Genomic DNA, 24,220 nt, shown 5'->3' with positions numbered 1-24,220 from the left:
ACTAGTGAAGGTCTTTCTCTGCCAGAGCAAATGTGAGGATTGGAAGAGGAGACTGCTTCCTCAAATGCACAGACACCAACACCAGAATGCAAGAATAATGAAGAATCAGGGAAACATGACACCACCAAAGAAACTAATAAAGCTCCAATAACCAAACTTAAAGAAATAGAGATCTATGAACTGACTGACCAAGAATTCAGACTAATCCTTTTAATGAAGTTCAGTTACTACAAGAAAACACAGATAGGCAACAGAACAAAATAAAGAAAACAATACATGAACATAATGAGAAGTTCAACAAAGAAACAGAAACCGTTTTTAAAAAGCCCCCCAAGCCCCCTAAAACCCAGAAATCCCAGAGCTGAAGAATACAATGAGTGATCTGTAAAATTCAATAGAGAGCTTCAAAAGCAGACTTGATCAAGCAGAAGAAGGAATCAGTGAACTCAAAGATAGGTCATTTGAAATTATGCATCCAGAGGAGGGGGGGGTGGGGGTTGGGGGGATGGAAAGAATGAAGAGTGAAAAAACCCTGCAAGACTTACGGGATGCCGTCATATACATTATTGAAGTCCAAGATGGAGAAGAGAGAGAGAAAATGGCAGAAAGTCTATTTAAAGAAATAATGGCTAAAAACATGCCAAATATGGCGAGAGATATGGACATGAAGCTAAAAGGACCCCAAACAGGTACAACCCCAAAATGACTTCATCTAGATACAACAAACTGTCAAAAATCCAAGAATCAGAATTTTGAAAGCAACAAGAGAAAAGACTCTTGTCATGTACAAGGAAACCTCAAAAGGCCATTAGTGGATTTCTTAGCAAAAACTTTCCAGAGAGAATGGTATGATATATTGAAAATATTTAAAGAAGAAAACTGCCAACTAAGAATGCTATACCAAGTAGTTCTGTCCTTCAGAAATGAAGGTAAGATAAAGACTTTCCCAAACAAACAAAAGGTGAGGAAATTCATCACCACTGAACGTGCATTATAATAAATGTTAAAAGGAGTTCTTCAAGCTGAAATGAAAGGATGCTAATTAACAGTGTAAAAACATATGAATGTATAAAATTCACTGGTAAAGGTAAATTTATAATCAGATTCAGAATTCTGAATGTAATGGTGGTATGCAAATCACTTTTATATAAAAGTTAAAGACAAACATTGAAAATAACTATAATTACAATAATTTGTTAATAGATACATAAGATAAAATGTAAATTGTAATATTAAAGGCATAAAATATGAGGGGATGGAGAAGTAAAAGCATAGAGTTTTTGTATAGCATCGAAGTTAAGTTGTTATTAGCTTAAAATAGGATTTTATAACTATGTATACAATGGAATATCATTCAGCCATAAAAAACAAGGAAACCTTGCTATTTGTGACAACATGGATTAACGTGGAGGGTGTTGTACTAAGTGTAATAAACCAGACAGAGAAAGAAAAATTTTGTATGGTCTCGCTAATGGAGAATCGGAAAAGTTGAACTCAGAAACAAAGGGGAATGGTGGTTGCCAGGGGCTGGGGTATGGGGGACATGGGGAGGTGTTGGTCAAAGGGTACAAACTTTCAGTTAAAGGCATACCTCCTCGTTTTATTGCACTTTGCTCTGCTTCATTGCGCTTTGTAGATAATGCATCTGTGTTTTAGAAATTGAAGTTTTGTAGTAACCCCACATTAAACAAGTCTTTTGGTGCCATTTTTCGAACATCATTGTTTTTATTTTTTATAACTAAAAATTTTATTTTTATTTATTTATTTTTGGCTGTGCCTTGCGGCTTGAGGGATCTTACCTTGCGGCTTGTGGGATCTTAGTTCCCCCACCAGGGAGCGAACCCCGGCCCTCAGCAGTGAGAGCATGGAGTCCCAACCACTGGACCGCCAGGGAATTCCCTTACAGCATTATTTTTAGATTAAGATGTGTGCATGGTTTTTTTAGACATAATACTATTGCATACTTAAGAGACTACTTTTATATGCACTGTTAAACCAAAACATAACTTTTATATGCACTGGGAAACCAAAAAACTTGTGTGGCTCACTTTATTATGATAATTGCTTTATTGTAATGTTTTTTTTTGTTGTTTTGTTTTGTTTTTTTACATCTTTATTGAAGTATAATTGCTTTACAATGCTGTGTTAGTTTCTGCTTTATAACAAAGTGAATCAGTTATACATATACATATGTTCCCATATCTCTTCCGTCTTGTGTCTCCCTCCCTTCCACCCTCCTATCCCACCCCTCTAGGTAGTCACAAAGCACTGAGTTGATCTCCCTGTGCTATGTGGCTGCTTCCCACTGGCTATTTTACATTTGGTAGTGTATATATGTCCATGCCACTCTCTCACTTTGTCACAGCTTACCCTTCCCCCACCCCATATCCTCAAGTCCATTCTCTAGTAGGTCTGTGTCTTTATTCCTGTCTTACCCCTAGGTTCTTCATGACATTTTTTTTTTTAGATTTCATATATATGTGTTAGCATATGGTATTTGTCTTTCTCTTTCTGACTTACTTCACTCTGTATGACAGACTCTTGGTCCATCCACCTCACTACAAATAACTCAATTTCGTTTCTTTTTATGGCTGAGTAATATTCCATTGTATATATGTGCCACATCTTCTTTATCCATTCATCTGTTGATGGACACTTAGGTTGCTTCCATGCCCTGGCTATTGTAAGTAGAGCTGCAATGAATATTTTGGTACATGACTCTTTTTGAATTATGGTTTTCTCAGGGTATATACCCAGTAGTGGGATTGCTGGGTCATATGGTAGCTCTATTTGTAGTTTTTTAAGGAACCTCCATACTGTTCTCCATAGTGGCTGTACCAATTCACATTCCCACCAGCAGTGCAAGAGTGTTCCCTTTTCTTCACACCCTCTCCAGCATTTATTGTTTCTAGATTTTTTGATGATGGCCATTCTGACTGGTGTGAGATGATATCTCATTGTAGTTTTGGTTTGCATTTCTCTAATGATTAATGATGTTGAGCATTGTTTCATGTGTTTGTTGTCAGTCTGTGTATCTTCTTTGGAGAAATGTCTATTTAGGTCTTCTGCTCATTTTTGGATTGGGCTGTTTGGTTTTTGGTTATTGAGCTGCATGAGCTGCTTGTAAATTTTGGAGATTAATCCTTTGTCAGTTGCTTCATTTGCAAATATTTTCTCCCATTCTTAGGGTTGTCCTTTGGTCTTGTTTATGGTTTCCTTTGCTGTGCAAAAGCTTTGAAGTTTCATTAGGTCCCATTTGTTTATTTTTGTTTTTATTTCCATTTCTCTAGGAGGTGGGTCAAAAAGGATCTTGCTGTGATTTATGTCATAGAGTGTTCTGCCTGTGTTTTCCTCTAAGAGTTTGATAGTTTCTGGCCTTACATTTAGATCTTTAATCTATTTTGAGCTTATTTTTGTGTATGGTATTAGGGAATGTTCTAATCTCATACATTTACATGTAGCTGTCCAGTTTTCCCAGCACCACTTATTGAAGAGGCTGTCCTTTCTCCACTGTACATTCCTGCCTCCTTTATCAAAGATAAGGTGACCATATGTGCGTGGGTATCTCTGGGCTTTCTGTCAGGTTCCATTGATCAATATTTCTGTTTCTGTGCCAGTACCATACTGTCTTGATTACTGTAGCTTTGTAGTATAGTCTGAAGTCAGAGAGTGTGATTCCTCCAGCTCCGTTGTTCTTTCTCAATATTGCTCAGGCTATTCGGGGTCTTTTGTGTTTCCATACAAATTGTGAAATTTTTTGTTCTAGTTCTGTGAAAAATGCCAGTGGTAGTTTGATAGGGATTGCATTGAATCTGTAGATTGCTTTGGGTAGTAGAGTCATTTTCACAATGTTGATTCTTCCCATCCAAGAACATGGTATATCTCTGCATCTATTTCTATCATCTTTAATTTCTTTCATCAGTGTCTTATAATTTTCTGCATACAGGTCTTTTGTCTCCTTAGGTAGGTTTATTCCTAGATATTTTATTCTTTTTGTTGCAGTGGTAAATGGGAGTGTTTTCTTGATTTCACTTTCAGATTTTTCATCATTAGTGTATAGGAATGCAAGAGATTTCTGTGCATTAAATTTGTATCCTGCTACTTTACCAAATTCATTGATTAGCTCTAGTAGTTCTCTGGTAGCATCTTTAGGATTCTCTCTCTATATATAGTATCATGTCATCTGCAAACAGTGACAGCTTTACTTCTTCTTTTCCGATTTGGATTCCTTTTATTTCCTTTTCTTCTCTGATTGCTGTGGCTAAAACTTCCAAAACTATGTTGAATAAGAGTGGTGAGAGTGGGCAACCTTGTCTTTTTCCTGATCTTAGTGGAAATGCTTTCAGTTTTTCACCATTGAGGATGATGTTGGCTGTGGGTTTGTCATATATGGCCTTTATTATGTTGAGGAAATTTCCCTCTCTGCCTACTTTCTGGAGGGTTTTTATGATAAATGGGTGTTGAATTTTGTCAAAAGTTTTTTCTGCATCTATTGAGATGACCACATGGTTTTTCTCCTTCAATTTGTTAATATGGTGTATCACATTGATTTATTTGCGTATATTGAAGAATCCTTGCATTCCTGGAATAAACCCCACTTGATCATGGTGTATGATCCTTTTAATATGCTGTTGGATTCTGTTTGCTAGTATTTTGTTGAGGATTTTTGCATCTATGTTCATCAGTGATATTGGCCTGTAGTTTTCTTCCTTTGTGACATCCTTGTCTGGTTTTGGTATCAGGGTGATGGTGGCCTTGGAGAATGAGTTTAGGAGTGTTCCTCCCTCTGCTATATTTTGGAAGAGTTTGAGAAGGATAGGTGTTAGCTCTTCTCTAAATGTTTGATGGAATTCACCTGTGAAGCCATCTGGTCCTGGGCTTTTGTTTGTTGGAAGATTTTTAATCACAGTTTCAATTTCAGTGCTTGTGATTGGTCTGTTCATATTTTCTGTTTCTTCCTGATTCAGTCTTGGCAGGTTGTCCATTTCTAAGAATTTGTCCATTTCTTCCAGGTTGTCCATTTTATTGGCATATAGTTGCTTGTAGTAATCTCTCATGATTTTGTATTTCTGCAATGTCAGTTGTTACTTCTCCTTTTTCATTTTTAAATCTATTGATTTGAGTCTTCTCGCTTTTGATGAGTCTGGCTAATGGTTTATCAATTTTGTTTATCTTCTCAAAGAACCAGCTTTTAGTTTTGTTGATCTTTGCTATTGTTTCCTTCATTTCTTTTTCATTTATTTCTGATCTGATCTTTATGATTTCTTTCCTTCTGCTAACTTTGGGGTTTTTTTGTTCTTCTTTCTCTAATTGCTTTAGGTGCAAGGTTAGATTGTTTATTCGAGATGTTTCCTGTTTCTTAAGGTAGGATTGTATTGCTATAAACTTCCCTCTTAGAACTGCTTTTGCTGCATCCCATAGGGTTTGGGTTGTCGTGTCTCCACTGTCATTTGTCTCTAGGTATTTTTTGATTTCCTCTTTGATTTCTTCAGTGATCACTTCGTTATTAAGTAGTGTATTGTTTAGCCTCCACGTGTTTGTATTTTTTACAGATCTTTTTCTGTAATTGATATCTAATCTCATAGCGTTGTGGTCGGAAAAGATACTTGATACAATTTCAATTTTCTTAAATTTACCAAGGCTTGATTTGTGGCCCAAGATATGATCTATCCTGGAGAATGTTCCATGAGCACTTGAGAAAAATGTGTATTCTGTTGCTTTTGGATGGAATGTCCTATAAATATCAATGAAGTCCATCTTGTTTAATGTATCATTTAAAGCTTGTGTTTCCTTATTTATTTTCATTTTGGATGATCTGTCCATTGGTGAAAGTGGGGTGTTAAAATCCCCTACTATGAATGTGTTACTGTTGATTTCTCCTTTTATGGCTGTTAGTATTTGCCTTATGTATTGAGGTGCTCCTATATTGGGTGCATAAATATTTACAATTGTTATATCTTCTTCTTGGATCGATCCTTTGATCATTATGTAGTGTCCTTCTTTGTCTCTTGTAATAGTCTTTATTTTAAAGTCTATTTTGTCTGCTGTGAGAATTGCTACTCCAGCTTTCTTTTGGTTTCCATTTGCATGGAATATCTTTTTCCATCCCCTCACTTTCAGTCTGTATGTGTCCCTAGGTCTGAAGTGCGTCTCTAGTAGACAGCATATATATGGGTCTTGTTTTTGTATCCATTCAGCCAGTCTGTGTTTGGTGGGAGCATTTAATCCATTTACATTTAAGGTAATTATCAATATGTATGTTCCTATTCCCATTTTCTTAATTGTTTTGGGTTTTTTATTGTAGGTCTTTTCCTTCTCTTGTGTTTCTTGCCTAGAGAAGATCCTTTAGCAGTTGTTGTAAAGCTGGTTTGGTGGTGCTGAACTCTCTCAGCTTTTGCTTGTCTGTAAAGGTTTTAATTTCTCCATCAAATCTGAATGAGATCCTTGCTGGGTAGAGTAATCTTGATTGTAGGTTTGTCTCCTTCATCACTTTAAATATGTCCTGCCAGTCCCTTCTTGCTTGCAGAGTTTCTGCTGAAAGATCAGCTCTTAACCTTATGTGATTCCCTTGTGTGTTATTTGTTGTTTTTTCCTTGCTGCTTTTAACATATTTTCTTTGTATTTAATTTTTGATAGCCTGATTAATATGTTTTTTTGGCGTGTTTCTCCTTTGATTTATCCTGTATGGGACTCTCTGTGCTTCTGGAGTTGATTAATTATTTCCTTTCCCATATTAGGGAAGTTTTCTATATAATCTCTTCAAATGTTTTCTCAGTTCCTTTCTTTTTCTCTTCTTCTTCTGGAACCCCTATAATTCCAATGTTGGTGCATTTAATGTTGTCCCAGAGGTCTCTGAGACTGTCCTCAGTTCTTTTCATTCTTTTTTCTTTATTCTGCTCTGCAGTAGTTATTTCCATTATTTTATCTTCCAGATCACTTATCCGTTCTTCTGCCTCAGTTATTCTGCTATTGATCCCTTCTAGAGTAGTTTTAATTTCATTTATTGTGTTGTTCATCGTTGCTTGTTTCATCTTTAGTTCTTCTAGGTCCTCGTTAAATGTTTCTTGCATTTTCTCTATTCTATTTCCAAGATTTTGGATCATCTTTACTATCATTATTCTGAATTCTTTTTCAGGTAGACTGCCTATTTCCTCTTCATTTGTTAGGTCTGGTGGGTTTTTATCTTGCTCCTTCATCTGCTGTGTGTTTTTCTGTCTTCTCATTTTGCTTATCTTACTGTGTTTGGGGTCTCCTTTTTGCAGGCTGCAGGTTCGTAGTTCCTGTTGTTTTTGGTGTCTTTCCCCAGTGGCTAAAGTTGTTTTAGTGGGTTGTGTAGGCTTCCTGGTGGAGGGGACTAGTGCCTGTGTTGTGGTGGATGAGGCTGGATCTTGTCTTTCTGGTGGGGAGGTCCACGTCTGGTGGTGTGTTTTGGGGTGTCTGTGGACTTATTATGATTTTAGGCAGCCTCTCTGCTAATGGGTGGGGTTGTGTTCCTGTTTTGCTAGTTGTTTGGCATAGGGTGTCCAGCACTGTAGCTTTGTGGTCGTTGAGTGAAGCTGGGTGTTGGTGTTGAGATGGAGATCTCTGGGAGATTTTCACCATTTGATATTACGTGGAGCTGGGAGGTGTCTTGTGGACCAGTGACCTGAAGTTCGCTCTCCCACCTCAGGGGCACAGCACTGACTCCTGGCTGCAGCACCAAGAGCCTTTCATCCACACGGCTCAGGATAAAGGGGAGAAAAAGTAGAAAGAAAGAAAGAGGATAAAATAAAATAAAATAAAATAAGATTAAATAAAATAAAATTATTAAAATAAAAAATAATTAATGAAGAAAAAAAATTTTTTTAAGTAAAAAAACAAAAGAAAAAATGGACAGATAGACCCCTAGGAAAAATGGTGAAAGCAAAGCTATACAGACAAAATCTCACACAGAAGCATACACATACACACTCACAAAAAGAGGAAAAGGGGAAAAAATAATAAATCTTGCTCTCAAAGTCCACCTCCTGAATTTGGGATGATTCGTTGTCTATTCAGGTATTCCACAGATGCAGGGTACATCAGGTTGATTGTAGAGATTCAATCCACTGCTCCTGAGGCTGCTGGGAGAGATTTCCCTTTCTCTTTGTTCGCACAGCTCCCGGGGTTCAGCTTTGGATTTGGCCCCGCTTATGCGTGTAGGTCGCCGGAGGGCGTCTGTTCTTCGCTCAGACAGGACAGGGTTAAAGGAGCCGCTGATTTGGGGGCTTTGGCTCACTCAGGCCGGGGGGAGGGAGGGACACGATGCGGGGCGAGCCTGAGGTGGCAGAGGCCGTCGGGACGTGGCACCAGCCTGAGGTGCGCCGTGCTTTCTCCCGGGAAGTTGTCCCTGAATCCCGGGACCCTGTCAGTGGCGGGCTGCACAGGCTCCCCGGAAGGGAGGTGTGGATAGTGACCTGCGCTCGCACACAGGCTTCTTGGTGGCGGCAGCCGCAGCCTTAGCGTCTCTCATGCCCGTCTCTGGGGTCTGCGCTGCTAGCCACGGCTCGCGCCCGTCTCTGGAGCTCCTTTAAGCAGCGCTCTTAATCCCCTCTCCTCGCACACCAGGAAGCAAGGAGGGAAGAAAAAGTCTCTTGCCTCTTTGGCAGGTCCAGACTTTTCCCCGGACTCCCTCCCAGCTAGCCGTGGTGCAGTAACCCCTTCAGGCTGTGTTCACGCCGCCAGTCCTAGCCAAGCCCTAGCCTCAGCTCCCAGCCCCGCCTGCCCCGGCGGGTGAGCAGACAAGCCTCTCGGGCTAGTGAGTGCCAGTCGGCACCGATCCTCTGTGCGGGAATCTCTCCGCTTTGCCCTCTGCACCCCTTTTGCTGTGCTCTCCTCCGTGGCTCCGAAGCTTCCCCACTCCACCACCCGCAGTCTCTGCCCCTGAAGGGGCTTCCTAGTGTGTGGAAACCTTTCCTCCTTCACAGCTCCCTCCCACTGGTGCAGGTCCCTTTCCTATTCTTTTGTCTCTGTTTATTCTTTTTTCTTTTGGCCTACCCAGGTACGTGGGGAGTTTCTTGCCTTTTGGGAGGTCTGAGGTCTTCTGCCAGCGTTCAGTGGGTGTTCTGTAGGAGTTGTTCCACGTGTAGTTGTATTTCTGATGTATCTGTTGGGAGGAAGGTGATCTCCGCGTCTTACTCTTCCGCCATCTTCCCCCTCTTCCCTCTATTGTAATGTTTTGAACTGAACCCAGAATATCCCCAATGTATGCCTGTGTAAGATGAATAAGTTCTGGGAATTTAATGTACAGCATAGTGATTTTAGCTAATAATACTGTATTGTATACTTGGAATTTGCTTACGGAGAGAATCTCACCACACACATGCACACAGTGGTAACTATGTGAGGTGATAGATGTGCTAATTAACTTGATTGTGGTAATCATTTCACAGTGAATACATATGTCAAATCAGTATATTGTACACCTTAAATATATGCAATTTCATTTGTCAATTATGCCTCAATAAAGTTGGGAAGGGGGAAAGAGCAAATGCATGTGTTTTGATAGGCAAGAGAGTGGGGGGTAAATTTGAAATTATAAGAATTAGGAAGGCTTACCAAGAAATGTATTTCAATAAAAACACTATATAGAGGCGAGCAGAGGAGAAATTTCTGGACAGGGCCTTCCCTCCGTCCCCCCTTCCAGTGAACATGTGTACTACATGGGTGATAATGTGTTCAAAGTTCTGTGCCTGAGAATGTGTCTAAGGAGAATCTCAAAGCTGGTCTTACCAGTTATCTGGCATGGCCTTATAAATAAGTCTCATTTATTTTACATTGGTTATGATTATGGACTCTAGAGTCAGACTGCCAGTTTCCTTCTATGAAAATTAGATTTAATGCAAGTTACTAAAATAATTGCTGATAAAACATGTGAGTGAGACTTCTGTAAAGCTCTGAAAAAAAATTATAATCTATATGGGAAAACAACTAGAAGGATACTGTTCACAGAGTATTTTGCAATTTTCTTTAATGTCTAATTTCACTTGACCAAAAGAGTAACTGGATTTATGAGACAATGTATTGTGGGTATGGTTTACATAAGAAAGCCATGGTAAATTCTAATCAATAGACTCACACTCAAAAGACCTTAACCCTATCTCAAAAAATTGCCAAGTTAATGTACATTTATTTTGTTAAATAAAACATTTAAGTTTGCATGTACTATTTTGTTTTTTGAATATTTAAAACATTTATGTGATTCAAAAGTCAGAACTATATAAAAAGGAATACCCAGTGAAGTCTGGCAGCTATATGTCAATGCTCTGCATGCCGTTTCCTCTTACCTTCATAGATAATTGTTTTCATTAGTTTCTGGTGTATGTCTTTTTCATTGTATAAATATTAGCAAGTGCTAATAAATATTAGCAAGTGCTTAGATACAGTCTCACTTTACCTTTCTTATTCAGAGGATAGTATTCTATATACATTACTTTGTACCTCTTTTTCCCCTTTAACAATATATCTAATATATCTTGGAAATCACTCTTTGTCAGTTCATGGGATTTTTATTCTTTTTATATCTGTATAACCCCATTGTGTATGTGGATAATCCATTGTTTATTCAGTCAGTTCTCTGATGGATATTTGAGTTGTTCCCAGTATTTTGGTATGGCAAATGATGCTGCAGTGAGTAACTTTGGCATATATTATTGTTTAGTTTAGTTTTGATGGAGGTGTATCTTTGCAAAAGAATCCTAGAAGTATGATTGCTGGGTCAAGTGTAAAGACATAGGTGATTTTGGTTTTGCATTGCCCTCTATAGCGTTTATATCATTTTCCAGTTTTACCAGTGCTATATGAGAGTGGTTATTTTCCCACAACCTCATAAATAAAATTATATTGTCAACCTTTTATATTTTTGAGTGTACTTTTAATTTACACTTTTTATTATGAATAAATTTGAACTTTTTTTCTATATGTTTAAGGTAGTATTCTTTTATTTTCTATGAGTTGTCCATGTCTTTTGCACATTTTTCTATTGTATTTTTGGTCTTTTTCTTAAGTTTTAACAATTCTTTTACATATATTAGGGAGAGTAGTTCTTTGTGGTATAAATATTTTTCTCCTAGTTTTTCACTTGGCTTTTGACTTTGTTTATTGTGTGTTTTGTATAGCATTTAAAAAAAAATGTAGTTGAATTTTGAACTTTAGAATCAGTGAGAAATGCTTTTCTTGTTCTGAGATTATAAATTCTCTCACATTTTCTTCAAGTAATTATATGATTGTAGTCCCTCTCTTTTGCGCTCTATTCCATTTAGAGTTTATTCTAATATATGGTTCTTCAATTTTATCTTTTTTCATAATGGCTATCTGTAGTCACATCTTTATTTATTAAAAAGATTTGTTTACACACAGTGACTGAAAAATTTTCTTCAGCTTTCATTTAACTTTTTTCTCCAATTTTTATGTACTAATTTGCATTTGTGTTTAGATGCATTTCTAATTTCCATTTGTTGTTGGGTATATTTCTATTTCATTTGTTGACCTGACAACAGACCAATTTTACCAATATGTACACTACTACCTCTGTTTTAATTAAAAGCTTTTGTTGTATTATCTAGTAGGGTTAGTTTCATTGCTCTCCTTTTTTAGTGTTCATAGGTATTCTTGCTTACCTCCCTTTTCATATATCGCTTAGAATTAACTTGGTATTTTCATTGGTATTGTTAAATTTATACATTAACATGGAGGAGAACTGACTGACATCCTTTTTAATTTGATTGGTCTTATTTATGAAAAGAGATGTTTTTCTATTTCTTTGAGTCTACTTTGGGGCTTTTAGGAGTGTTCTGAAAATTTTCTCATAGGGAATTTGAGTTTTTTTTAAATAGCTGTGTTGCAATACAATTCACATAGTATATAATTTAAAGTGTACAAGTCAATGATTTTTAGTATGTTCACAGAGTTGTGCAGTCATCAACATCTAATTTCAGAACATTTTCATCACCTCAGAAAGAAACCCTGTACCCATTAGCAGTCACTCCCCATTTTCCTTCAACCTCCTCATCTTCCCCTACCCCTGAGCAACCACCAGTGTGATTTCTGTTTTTCTATAGACTTTCTATTCTATTCTTATTCATATAAATGGAATTATATAACATGTGGTCTTTTATGGCTGGTTTCTTTCACTTAGCATAATGTTTTCAAGGTTCATCCATGTTTTATCATGTATCAGTTCTTAAGTCCTTTATATTGCAGAATAATATTTCATTGTAGAGATGTACTACATCTTTATCCATTCATCAAAATGATGGACATTTGATATGTTTTTACTTTTTGACTATTATGAGTAATGCTGCTGTTAACATTCATATTCAAGTTTTCGTGGACATATGTTTTGGATTCTCTTAGGTATATTTCTAGAAGTAGAACTGCTGGATCATATGGTAACTCTAATTTTAACATTTTGAGGAGCTTCCAAAGTCCTAAAAAGCAGCTGCATAATTTTACATTACCATAAGCAATGTACAAGGGTTCACATTTCTCCACATCTCTCCAATGCTTGTTTTTATCTGTCTTTTTAAGTATATCCTTATGGGCTTGAAGTGCTATCTCATTATAGTTTGAATTTGTATTTCCCTAATGGGTAGTGACGTTGAACACCTTTCCATCTGTTTCTTGACCACATGAATATCTATCTTCCTTAGAAAAATATCTACTCAGATCCTTTGCCCATTTTTAAATTGGGTTATTTATCATTTTATTATTGAGTTGTAAGAGTTCTTTATATATTCTGGATACAAGTCTCTTATGAGATATATGGAAATATTTTCTTGCATTCTGTGGGATGTCTTTTCAAGTTTTTGATTATGTCTTTTGAAGCACAAAGATTTTTAATTTTGATGACAATTAACAATGTTAAGTCTTCCAGTTAGTGTACATGGCTGTCTTCACATTTGTGTAGGTCTTTAATTTCTTTCAACAGTTTTTATAGTTTTCAGAGTACAAGTTTTATATGTCTTTTGTTAAACTTATTCTTAAACATTTTATTGTTTTTAATGCTATTGTAAATGGAATTCCTTTGTTAATTTTCTTTTCAGATTGTTTATTGAAATGTATGAACAATTTTTTAATATTTTGATCTTGTATGCTGCAGCCTATTAAACTTGTTCATTAATTTTAATAGTATTTTGGTGGATTCCTTAGGATTTTCTATATACAAGTTCATATCATTTGCAAATAGAGGTAGTTTTGCTTCTTCCTTTCCACTATAGATGAATTTTATTTCTTTTTCTTGACCTGTCTGGAATCTCTAGTTAAATACGAATAGAGATAGTGAGAGCAGACATCTTTGTCTTGTTCCTGATCTTAGAGGGAAAGTGTTCAGGCTTTCACCATCAAGTATGATGTTAGCTGTGGATTTTTTGCACATAGCCTTTATCAGGTTGAGGAATTTACCTTCTATTCCTAGATTGTTGAATTTTTTTAATCACAAAAAGGTGTTAGATTTTGTGACGTGCTTTTTCTGCATCTATTGAGGTCATCATGGGATTTTTGTCCATTATTCTATTGATATTACATTATTTGATTTTCAGATATGATATTAATCTTGAATTTTCTGGGTAAATCTCACTTGATCATGTTGTATAGTACTATTTACATGTTGCTAGATTTGGTTTGCTGGTATTTTGTTGAGGATTGTTGCATCTACATTCTTAAGACACGTTGGTCTGTAGTTCTTTACTCTCATGATGATTTTGTGTGGTTTTGAGGTAGTGAATGAATTAGGAAGTGTTCCTCTCTCTTTTTGGAAGAAATTGTGAAGGATTGCTGTTAATTATTTAAACATTTGGTAATAGATTTCACCAGTCAAGCCATTTGGGCTTAGACATTTCTTTGGAGTACATTTTTTGATTACTAATTCAGTCTCTATTCTTGTTTTAGGTCTATTTAGATTTTCTATTTTTTCTTGAATCAATTTTGGTAGTTGGTATGTTTCCAGGAATTTGTCCATTTCATCTAGGTTATCTAGTTTGTTGGTATTCAATTGTTCATAGTATTTTTTTATGATTCTTTTTATTTCTTTAAGGCAGTAGTAGTGTCCCCTCTTCCATTCCTGATTTTAGTAATTTGAGTATTCTCTCTTTTTCTTGATCAATCTAGCTAAAGGTTTCAGTATTGTTTCAAAGAACTGTTAACAATACTTAAATAAGGAAGCCTGTCTTAGCAGCTTATGTAAGCAAACAAGAACTTAAGCCTTAGTCAATGCACTTGAATCCAAGAAAGTGAAACTTGAGAACAACCAATCACAAAAAGCCAACTAGGTTCTCCCAAATAAGGCAACTGCTGAAGCTATAACCAGTCCTGTAATTGCTTTGATTTTCTTCAGCATCTTCTCTTTAAAAACTTTGCCCCTAGCTCCTGTCATTAGAGGACTCCTAACTGCCTTTGGTTTGGCACTGCCCAATTCTAATTGGTGCGTGCTCAAATAAACTCTTGAAAATTTTAATGTGTTTCAGTTTACCTTTTAACAGAACCTATTTTGGGTAGGTTGATTTTCTCTATTATTTTTTACTCTCTGTTTCATTAATTTCTGCTCTTTATAGTTTTTTTTTTTTTCCTTCTTGCTTTGGCTTTCCTTTGCCCTTCAATTTGCAGTGTCTTAAGGTGGAAGATTAGGATATTGATTTTAGATCTTTATTCTTTTTTAGTATAGGCATTTATAACTATAAATTTCTTTCAAAGCACTACTTTCACTGTATCCCATAAATTTTGGTATTTTATGTTTTCATTTTTTATCTTCATCTGTTTCAAGGTAGTTTTTAATTTCAATTGTGATTTCTTCTCTGACCCATTGTTATTTAGTAGCATCTTGTTTAATTTCTACATTGTGAATTTCCAAAATTTTTTAAAATTTATTTTTAATTTCATTCCATTGTCAGAAAACATATTTCACATGATTTCAATCCTTTTACATTTAGTGAGGCTTGTTTTATTGCCTAGTAGATGGTCTGTCCTGGAAAATGTTCTATGTGGCCTCAAGAAGAATGTGCATTCTGCTGTTGCTGGTTGAAGTTCTACAGATGTCTGTTAGGTCTAGTTGATTTACTGTATCGTTTTCACCTTCTATTTCCTGTTGATCTTCTTAGTTCTTCTTTCCACTGTTGAAAGTGAGGGTATTTAAATCTTCAACTCTTATTTTTGAATTGTCTGTTTCTTCATTTCTGTCAAGTTTTGTTCATGTGTTTCAGAACCCTGTATGTATTTACAGTTGTTATGTTTGTTTGTTGGATGGGTCCTGTTGTCATTATAAAATATTCCTCTTCTGTGAACTTTTTTTTAGAAGTCTATTTTATCTGATATTAGTCTAGTTACTCTGGCTTTGTTATAGTTGTGGCTTGCATATTTTCACTTCCTTTTACTTTTGACCTGTTGTATTTTTGAATCTGTAATGTGTCTCTTATAGACAGCATATAGTTGGATTCTGGTTTTTTTCTTATCCAATCTGTCGATCTCTGTCTTTGATAGATTATTTAGTCCATTTGCATTTCATGTTACTATTGATGTAGTTGGATTTACATCTTCCACATTTTGTCTGTTTTCTATATATCTCATGTCTTCTTTTGTTCTCTTGTACTTTTACTGATTTCTTTTGAATTAAGCAAAACTTTCTAGTATAACATTTAAATTTCTTTACTTTTTCTCTATATTTTTTGAAGTTATTTTCCCAGTAATTACTCAAGGGGTTAGCATATACAGCTTAAAATTTATACTTATTTAATCCCATTGAGATATAGAAACATTCTTGCTTAGCTGTATTCCTATTCCTTTTTTTTTTTCTTTTTGGTGCTATTAGTGTTATACATGTTACATCTAATCTACATGTGTTACAAACCCAACAATACATTGTTATAATTGTTATTTTATACAATTTTATGTCTTTAAAGAAGCTGAGAGTAGAAAGGAGAGCAAATGTATACATATAAAATTTGTTATATTTACATTTTTATTTAAGATTTGTGCTTCCCTTTTTTTGTTTCTATGGATTTAGTTACTCTCTCTTGTTATTTCCTACTTCAATATAGCTTTGCTCCCATCTGCCTCCTTTGGGCTGTTATTGTCAAACATTTTGTATTTTTATATGTTTTATACATACTGTTTTGTACAGTTGCTTTTTAAAGTTAGTAAAGAGAAGAAAAGAGGGGAAATATGCAATAATACTGTCTTTACAAGTACCCATGCAATTACCTTTGTTGGCACTCCTTGTTTTTCTGTGTGGAATTAATATACTGTTTTGGGTCACTCTCTTTCAACCAGAAGAACTTTTCTTTAGTAGTTCTTGTAGGCAGATCTGCTAGCAACAAATTTTGTGTTTATCTGGGAATGTCTTTGTTATGCCTTTATTTTATAAAGTTAGTTTTCCTTTATATAAGATTCTTTGTTGACTTTTCTTTTCTTTCAGCAGTTTGAACACGTTGTTTCACAGCATTCTGTCCTCCATTGTTTTTTTTCTTTTTTTGCAGTATGCGGGCCTCTCACTGTTGTGGCCTCTCCCGTTGCGGAGCACAGGCTCCGGACACGCAGACTCAGCGGCCATGGCTTATGGGCCCAGCCGCTCTGTGGCATGTGGGATCCTCCCGGACTGGGGCACGAACCCATGTCCCCTGCATCGGCAGGTGGACTCTCAACCACTGCGCCACCAGGGAAGCCCTGTCCTCCATTGTTTTTGATGAGAAGTCGGCTCTTAATTTTTTTTGGTTTCCCTTGTATATGATGCATTGTTTTTCTTTTGCTGCTTTCATGATTTTCACTTGGTATTTTACATTTTGACTCTGATGCATCAGGGTGTGGGTCTTTTTGAGCTTTCCTAGTTGGAGTTCACTTTTAGTCTCTGGCATATGTAAAGTTTTCCGTTAAATTTGGAAAGGTTTTAGCCATAATTTCTTCAAATGTTCTTTCTGTTCCTTTCTGTCTTCTTCTGGTACTCTCATTATGCATGTGTTGGTACACTTTAATGCTTCCCACATTTCTCTGAGGCTCTGTTCATTTTTTTTTTCCTTTTTTCTCACCTCTCAGATTACATAATCTTGATGGATCTATCTTCATGTTTGCTGATTCTTTATTCTGCCAGCTTGCATCTACTGTTGAGCTCTATAGTTAATAGTTCATTTCAGTTGTATTTTTTAACTCTAGAATTTCCATTTGGCTCTTTTTTTTTAATCATTTCTCTTTATTCATATTCCCTACTTGATGAGACATTGTCATCATACTATCCTTTACATTATTAAGCATGTTTTTTTTTGTTGTTGCTGTTCTTTGACCATACTTTTAATGTCTCTTTGAAGTCTTTGCAGATATTTCTGACATCTGGAACCCCTCAAAGGTGTTTCTTTTGCCTGCTTTTTCCCCTGTGTTTGGGACACATGTTTCTGTTTCTTTGAATGTCTCATTGTTTTTTTTTGTTGTTGTTGAATACTGGACACTTCAGATAATAAATATATTATAGCAATTGTGAATATTGATTCCTCTTTCCCCTCCCTGTATTTTCTCAGAAGTCATACAAAATACTTAAGATTGTATTTAACATCAGAATACCGAGATTAAAAGTGTCTATGATTAAAGTCCTTGGATTCTGTAAAATCCAGCTTGTGTGCTTAGTGGTCTCTTCTTTTCTCTTGTCAGTGAGTTGTTTGTGATTAAATGAAGTTTCCATATAAGTGAGGCATTATCATATTTAGAAATTTTTCCAAATACTGAAGACTTTGTTTGTTTGTTTGTTTGTTTTTTCGGTACACGGGCCTCTCACTGTTGTGGCCTCTCCCGTTGCGGAGCACAGGCTCCGGACACGCAGACTCAGCGGCCATGGCTCATGGGCCCAGCCGCTCCGCGGCATGTGGGATCTTCCCAGACCAGGGCACGAACCTGTGTCCCCTACATCGGCAGGTGGACTCTCAACCACTGCGCCACCAGGGAAGCCCATGAGGCCTTTGTTTTTAACATGAAGTATACGTTTACGATTTTGTCCTTTTTGTAATGCAATAGTTTTAGGTAATGAATGATGCTTCTTCCCTTTAGGTTACACCTGTGTTTGAGGATTGGACTACTATTGATTGGTATCGATTTTTCTGTTTATGGGAGAAGTTGCCAGCTTCTATGAAACGGGTGGCAGAGCTAGTGGGAGTTGAAGAAGGGTTCTTGGCTCGCTGTGTGAAAGGAAAAGTAGCAGCCAGAACTGAGAAACAGCACCGACAAATGGCCATCCATAAAAGGTAACTATCAAGGAGCCTGGACTATCCAGTTTTTAACACAGTATTGGATATACAGTAGATGTTCAGTTTATTGTAATCACTTTCATTGTCATTAAAATAAAAGTTTTGGCTGAATATAGTAAAAATTTTCAACTTCTTGTATTTACTGAATTTATTGATATTTTAGTTTCTTCTTTGTAGCTTATAAGAAGCCACTATATATCAAGACTTTTTAAAGTAGAACTCTTAATTACTTTCTTCCCTTAAAGAAGATATGATCAGAATTGCCAACTTAGTGTGGCTCCATTTGAGGATATGGTTTGTATCATCCTTTGAATTGATTTGTTACCAGTAGGGAAGAGCCAATTAAAAGATTCAGGTGGGGAAATTGTACAGGCTTTAGCTTCTTTGAAATATAATAAAATTATTTTTCTTAAAGCATTAGTCTCATATTATTTACATCATAGTCAAGTGTAAATTTTGTAAGGATTATATACTTGGCTTATTTGTGGCACAATTGCCTTTCACATCAAAACTTCTTTATAACCAAATTTTGATTGAAATATGATTAGGTGATATAATTGTGTATCAAGTGTTCTTTAAAATTTTTGTGCCATCATATTTCTTGAACCCAGTCTCATTTCTTAAAATTAGTTAGCATTATTGAAATATGAACAAAATCTTTTTGTTATACAGATATTAGTTTTTTGCTATAGTACTAACGTATGTTAGAATTTACGAACATTGAGCTCTTTGTCCACTAATCCTATATCCTATTAGGAATCTTCTCACCTTCTCACCCTCTTACCTTTTTTGGTTCTTTCTTGTTTCTCAACATACATTGTACTTTCATAGTAGACATAAGTGACCTCTTACCATACTTTTGGTAATTTACTTTCTAGGTTTTTTACCAGTCTTGTGCTATTAGATTTAATCAGTGAAGTTCCCTTAAAGGAAATTAATCAGAAATATGGATGCAGTCGTGGACAGATTCAATCGTTACAACAGTCGGCTGCTGTTTATGCAGGTCAGTTAAACAAGTGTTCCCACATTTATTTAAGACTCTGTGGTTTGAGGTCAAGTTAAGATTACTTTTTTTCAAATTCCATTTTACTGTAGGTTTCTCTAAAAGTGAGGGGATCACGTTAAGCCATAATTTTATATAGTTCCTGTCATCATCAAAACACCCAAAACTATGATTCCTGTGGGCTCAGTTACCCTGCTACAGAAGACTGGCAGCTGGCTGAGTGTCTGGATCTTGGTCCCCTTCCATTCCCTAGCAACCTGCTGACCATCGCTCTTCTTTCTGTTTTTCTGTCTTTTTTTTTTTGGTGGGGGAGCATATTGTAAGAAGAAACAGACACAGTTCTCACTGGTCTTCATTTTTTCATCAAGTTATTGATTAATACTTGTTATTGTGGAAGATGGCAAGTGGAGAGGGCTTTCTGGACTTCTGTCTCATTGTTTTAAATATCTGTTCTCTAAGGAAATACTGGTCTTTCTTAATAAAATTAAACTCTTATCTTCTAAGCTAGGCAAACAAGGGAAGTTCTAGGTCTGATTTTACCAAGAAATCCTTAAGCCCTTAGGAGGGAAATCCTGGGCTGCTGGAGAGTGTGTTTACATGTGTAAGAAGTTTCCTTGTGAAATTGTGTGCATGAGAGATTACCGAGGGAAAGATGCCAGGAGAGGGTAGTAAGAAGGGAGAGACTTACCCTTCAACTCACTGGCATCAAAGATCTCAGATTACCTCTAGGGTTAATGTTCTTGTAGGGAAGTGATTTTCTTAATGACTTGAGACTTGGCTACTCTGGCCTCTTTATTTCAAGAGGGTATAGCTATCAAGCTGGGCAACCTTTTTTTTTTTTTTTTATGAAATTATCAATGGGACTTTCACTCTTTGTAAATAATCCTCTCAGCACTTGACAATTTAAATTAGCTCTCTTGTTTTCCTCTAGGTGAAAAGACTTCTTTACCTGTTTTAAGAGTTCTTTCTTCTTTAAAGAAAGTAAGGAAAAAAATAGAGAGAGAGAGGCAAACTAGTGAGGGCTTTTTGTTTGTTTTGTGTTTATGTGCTCTGCCTCAATTTTTTCAAATGCAAGTTCATGATTAAGAAAAAATGAGATGATATTTAATGTGTCTAGCCAATTAGCTAGGCCCTTAAAGATGTCTGCTCTCCTATTATTTTATACCTTGGGCCTGTTAAACTTTATAATTCTGCAGAAAAAATAACAACAACAGTGAAATAAAAATACATCTCAAGAAACGGAGAATTGGTCTAGAAAGAATTTTTAATTCAATAAATATTATATGAATATTCTAGGGATGATTACAGTGTTTTCCAACCGCCTGGGCTGGCACAACATGGAGCTACTACTGTCCCAGTTTCAGAAGCGTCTTACATTTGGCATCCAGAGGGAGCTGTGTGACCTGGTCCGGGTATCCTTACTTAATGCACAGAGAGCCAGATTCCTCTATGCTTCTGGCTTTCTTACTGTGGCCGATCTTGCCAGAGCAGATGTTGCTGACGTGGAAAGTGTTCTGAAAAATGCTGTGCCTTTTAAAAGGTAAGAAAAAACCCCTTGTCTACATATGTTATTAAATGAAAACAGGTCAATTTGTAAATAATAGATAATATACTAAAATATTTTTCCCTTAGATAATATCGTGCCATATTTGGTATAAGTGGAAGAAAATGTGGCTCCTTTTCCCCTTGAGGATTACTTTTTTCTTTTTTTGTATGTTTAAAATATATTTTATGACTTTAAAGACACTTCTAAATGTATCATAACTCTCTCCTAGAAAGTTTGAGTAAAGTTAAGTTACCAATGTTTCTGCTTTGATGGATTTTAGTTCTCAGTATATATCCAGGACTCATCTTAGATTTTCTTCAGGCAAGAAAACTTTAAAATATACTCTTCTTGAATATTCTTTGGAATACTAGTCCCTCAAAAACAGTTTATGAGAAGAGGACTTCTTGATGTGTGTGTGTGTGTGTGTGTGTGTGTGTGTGTGTAAGTGTGTAACGAATTCATTGAATGGGCTGGACTCAGCATATTATCAAGGAATAGCTTAATTATTTTCTCAACCACTATTCTTTGAACTCACTGTTATATGGAATCTTAGCTAGATTCTATAGCTGTTTAGGCAGTTTCAAGTATTAACAGTTTTATTTTCAGGTTTTAAAAATTTGTCCTAAATTAGAGCATTAATCTCATTTCCAGTTCAGTGCTTCTTTCCTCTTTGGTTTGACACATGCTCTGAAACTTGAAACATGTGTGAAGGGATGGGAGCATAGTCAAAGAAAGGGCCTCACTGCGCAGTGCCATCTCACATCATGGGCTCTACTTCCTGTACTTCGGCAGCAACGGCAGGTGTGATTCCTACTAGTGGGCCCTAGTACAGCATGCACTACAGCCAGCATACCTATAGCTGTATAGCTACCTCTACCTAGATTTTGAAGGATGAAATTGCTTGGAGTCTTAAGCATATGCAACCCAAGCAGAGAATGTGGAGCTGTGGGGGCAGGGTAATCCCCTGTGACCCCAGATTGGCAGATCCATTGGTGGGAGATTTTGTCACTTTGGGGTGTGCCTCTGGCTGAAACCTACATAGAGTATGCTTTAAAACCTACTTGTAAAGGTGTTGATCTCCTCTGGAGCCTGTGATTTTCACAGAATCTTTGGATATATTCATAGTTGCTTAGAAATATGTAATAAAAGACCTGAGGTGAAAAAATTCAGATGTGGGAGTATCTCTGTGGTAACAGCATACCACATATCATACTTAACCCTTCCAGGGAGTCATCTGAAGTCAGTACACATTTTTAAAAATTTAATTGGAAAAAATTTGTAAACATATTTTGGAATCTCTTCTGTGTGATTCTAAAGCTATTATTGCCATGACTATGATTCTTCTGAAAGCCCAGAACCTTCACTGATCAAAATTAATGAAACATAGTAATATGAGAAATCAACATTATCTGCCTCCTCATGTGACATACTGAGAAAGACACAACATTACTCCTGGAATATTTTTATCAAAAATGTCTAATGTAAATTTAACTGTAGAGAAACATCAGACAAACCTAAATTGAGAGACATTCTACAAAATAATTGGCCAGCACTTTTCAAAAATATCAAGGTCACGGAAACAAAGACTGAGGAGCTGATTCCAATTAAAGCAAGCTAAAGAGACATGACAACTAAATGTACCACCTTACTCTAGATTGGATTAGAAAAAGGACATACTTGGAACAATTGGTAAATTTTGAGTAAGGTGTGTAGATTAGATACAGTATTGTATTAATGTTAATTTTCTGAATAGAAACTGATGTATTTGGAGACTGGCCACCCTTTCAGTGCCCGGTACGTAAAAGCCAGAAAACCCATCCAACATTCAGATTGTCTCAAATAGCTTGCCATTACCAACAATCTGTAATGAATTACCTTGTGCATATGTATTTTCATATTGTTGGTGATGTTTCTTCAGAGTAAATTCCTAGATGTGAGATTTCAGAAGGTAAGTGCATATATATAGATTTATTAGATTCCAAATTGCTCTGCAGAAGGGTCTAGCCAAGTTACACTCTCACTAGTCTATTACCCCTCAGCTCACCAGTAGAATCCATTGTTGGATGTTGTTAAAAAACAAAATTCAGCTGAGTAAATTTGAAGATCCAACTAGCTTTATTAGGTGATTCATGAATTGCAGCATCCAATCTAGGAACTAGAAGGGGTTTTACTAAAAGATGGAAGGTTTTTGTAGGAAGAAGGATAGGGCAAAGGAGCTATTAGCAAAATAAAAGAAAGGATTATTTTTATACCAGGGCAGCTTTTTGGGGGTAAAAGGGAAAGGCAAGGGGGTTTTATCATGCAGATTGTATCTTGGGGGTGGGTGGGGGTGCGGGGGGGGTGGGGACGGAGGATGGACAGATTACCTCTTGGTGCTGACCAGGAAATTCTAGACTGGTTGATTAAGATTACATTTCTGGTGAAGGTCAAAACTGCAATTAGGTTAGGTATTAAATCTAGGTTTGGTATCATGGGCTTTAGCCATTTGGGGCCTGTGGCTTTTCTCTTTAACAGTTCCCTCCTTTTCATCATACTCTCAGCCTGAGAGATGTGATCAAAATTTAAGGCATTAGCTTCGCTCTCAACTACTGCTCTGCAGCTTTGTTGATCTTTGTTGTGCTATCCATAGGTCATGATGTCTTTGATGAACTCCTGTGATATTCACAGGCCATGACTTCAGGTTTGTTACCAAGTCCAAGCTTGTTCTGCTGCACAACAGACCAATAAATCAGGAGATGAGGTGTTGAGGCAAGGAATAGCGACTTTATTTGGAAAGCTGGGCATCCGAGAAGATGGCAGACTAGAGTCCTAGAGTACCATCTTATCTGGGTCTGGATGCTAGTTTCTTTTATAGAACAGAGATGGGGAGGAGGTGAGGAAGTAAAGTAAAAAGGCTCTAAGTCTTGCAAAATATCTTCTGGTTTGGCCAGCGTCTGGGAGGAGATGTGTTAATTTCTTCTTTCTTGCAGCCATTCACGGGCGGGCAGGGGCAGGGTGTTTCCCTGTGAGCTGAATGAAGGCACTTTGGTTTAACATTGAGGCAGAGGGGCAGGGTTCCCCAAGGGATGCCACTATGTATGCTTATAGCTATAAAGAGCATCCTTTTAGTGATTATAGTCACAAAAGCAACAGGAAGCAAAGGTTAAGTAAAAGAAACAGATCCAACATGGAGTCAGATTTTGTTCTTCCCTGTTACAGGTTCACAATTTTTAAGGTGCCTGTTCTCCTCATTTCTTTTCTGATGTTCCACTCAGGGAGATCACTTCTCTGCTGGTCAGTGGCTGTGAACATGCATTTAAAACTTTTGAGAGAATCCAATGTGCTGATGTTTATGACAGCTATAAATAGGATAACTCCCAGTATTTGGGGTGTGCTTCAGAGCCATAGTCCCCAAGACCCAAACCAGTCAAAGACACTGTTGAAGGAGTCACCCTTTTA

The 24,220-nt window shown here is 36.6% G+C and overlaps 1 protein-coding gene across 8 annotated transcripts in view; it reads left to right on the top strand.

Moving 5' to 3' along the window:
- Nucleotides 1-24,220, top strand: part of POLQ (DNA polymerase theta) — a 113,890-nt gene that overhangs the window by 30,119 nt on the left and 59,551 nt on the right. For all 8 annotated transcript variants that reach the window (XR_003432706.1, XR_003432723.1, XR_003432717.1 and 5 more), the window contains exons 13-15: nt 18,037-18,230; nt 19,112-19,236; nt 20,533-20,776. Coding sequence is in view for 5 of the 8 variants with exons in the window: in XM_027106000.1 (XP_026961801.1) it covers nt 18,037-18,230; nt 19,112-19,236; nt 20,533-20,776 (563 nt within the window). In the remaining 3 variants the exon portion in view is untranslated. The remainder of the gene's footprint in view (nt 1-18,036; nt 18,231-19,111; nt 19,237-20,532; nt 20,777-24,220) is intronic.

This window comes from Aethalodelphis obliquidens, unplaced genomic scaffold (assembly GCF_003676395.1).
Source record: "Aethalodelphis obliquidens isolate GAN/ISIS:26980383/991018 unplaced genomic scaffold, ASM367639v1 scaffold1, whole genome shotgun sequence".
Lineage (NCBI taxonomy): Eukaryota > Metazoa > Chordata > Mammalia > Artiodactyla > Delphinidae > Aethalodelphis > Aethalodelphis obliquidens.
The sequence above is the reverse complement of the archived record's forward strand: the minus strand, read 5'-3'. Positions and strand labels throughout refer to the sequence as shown.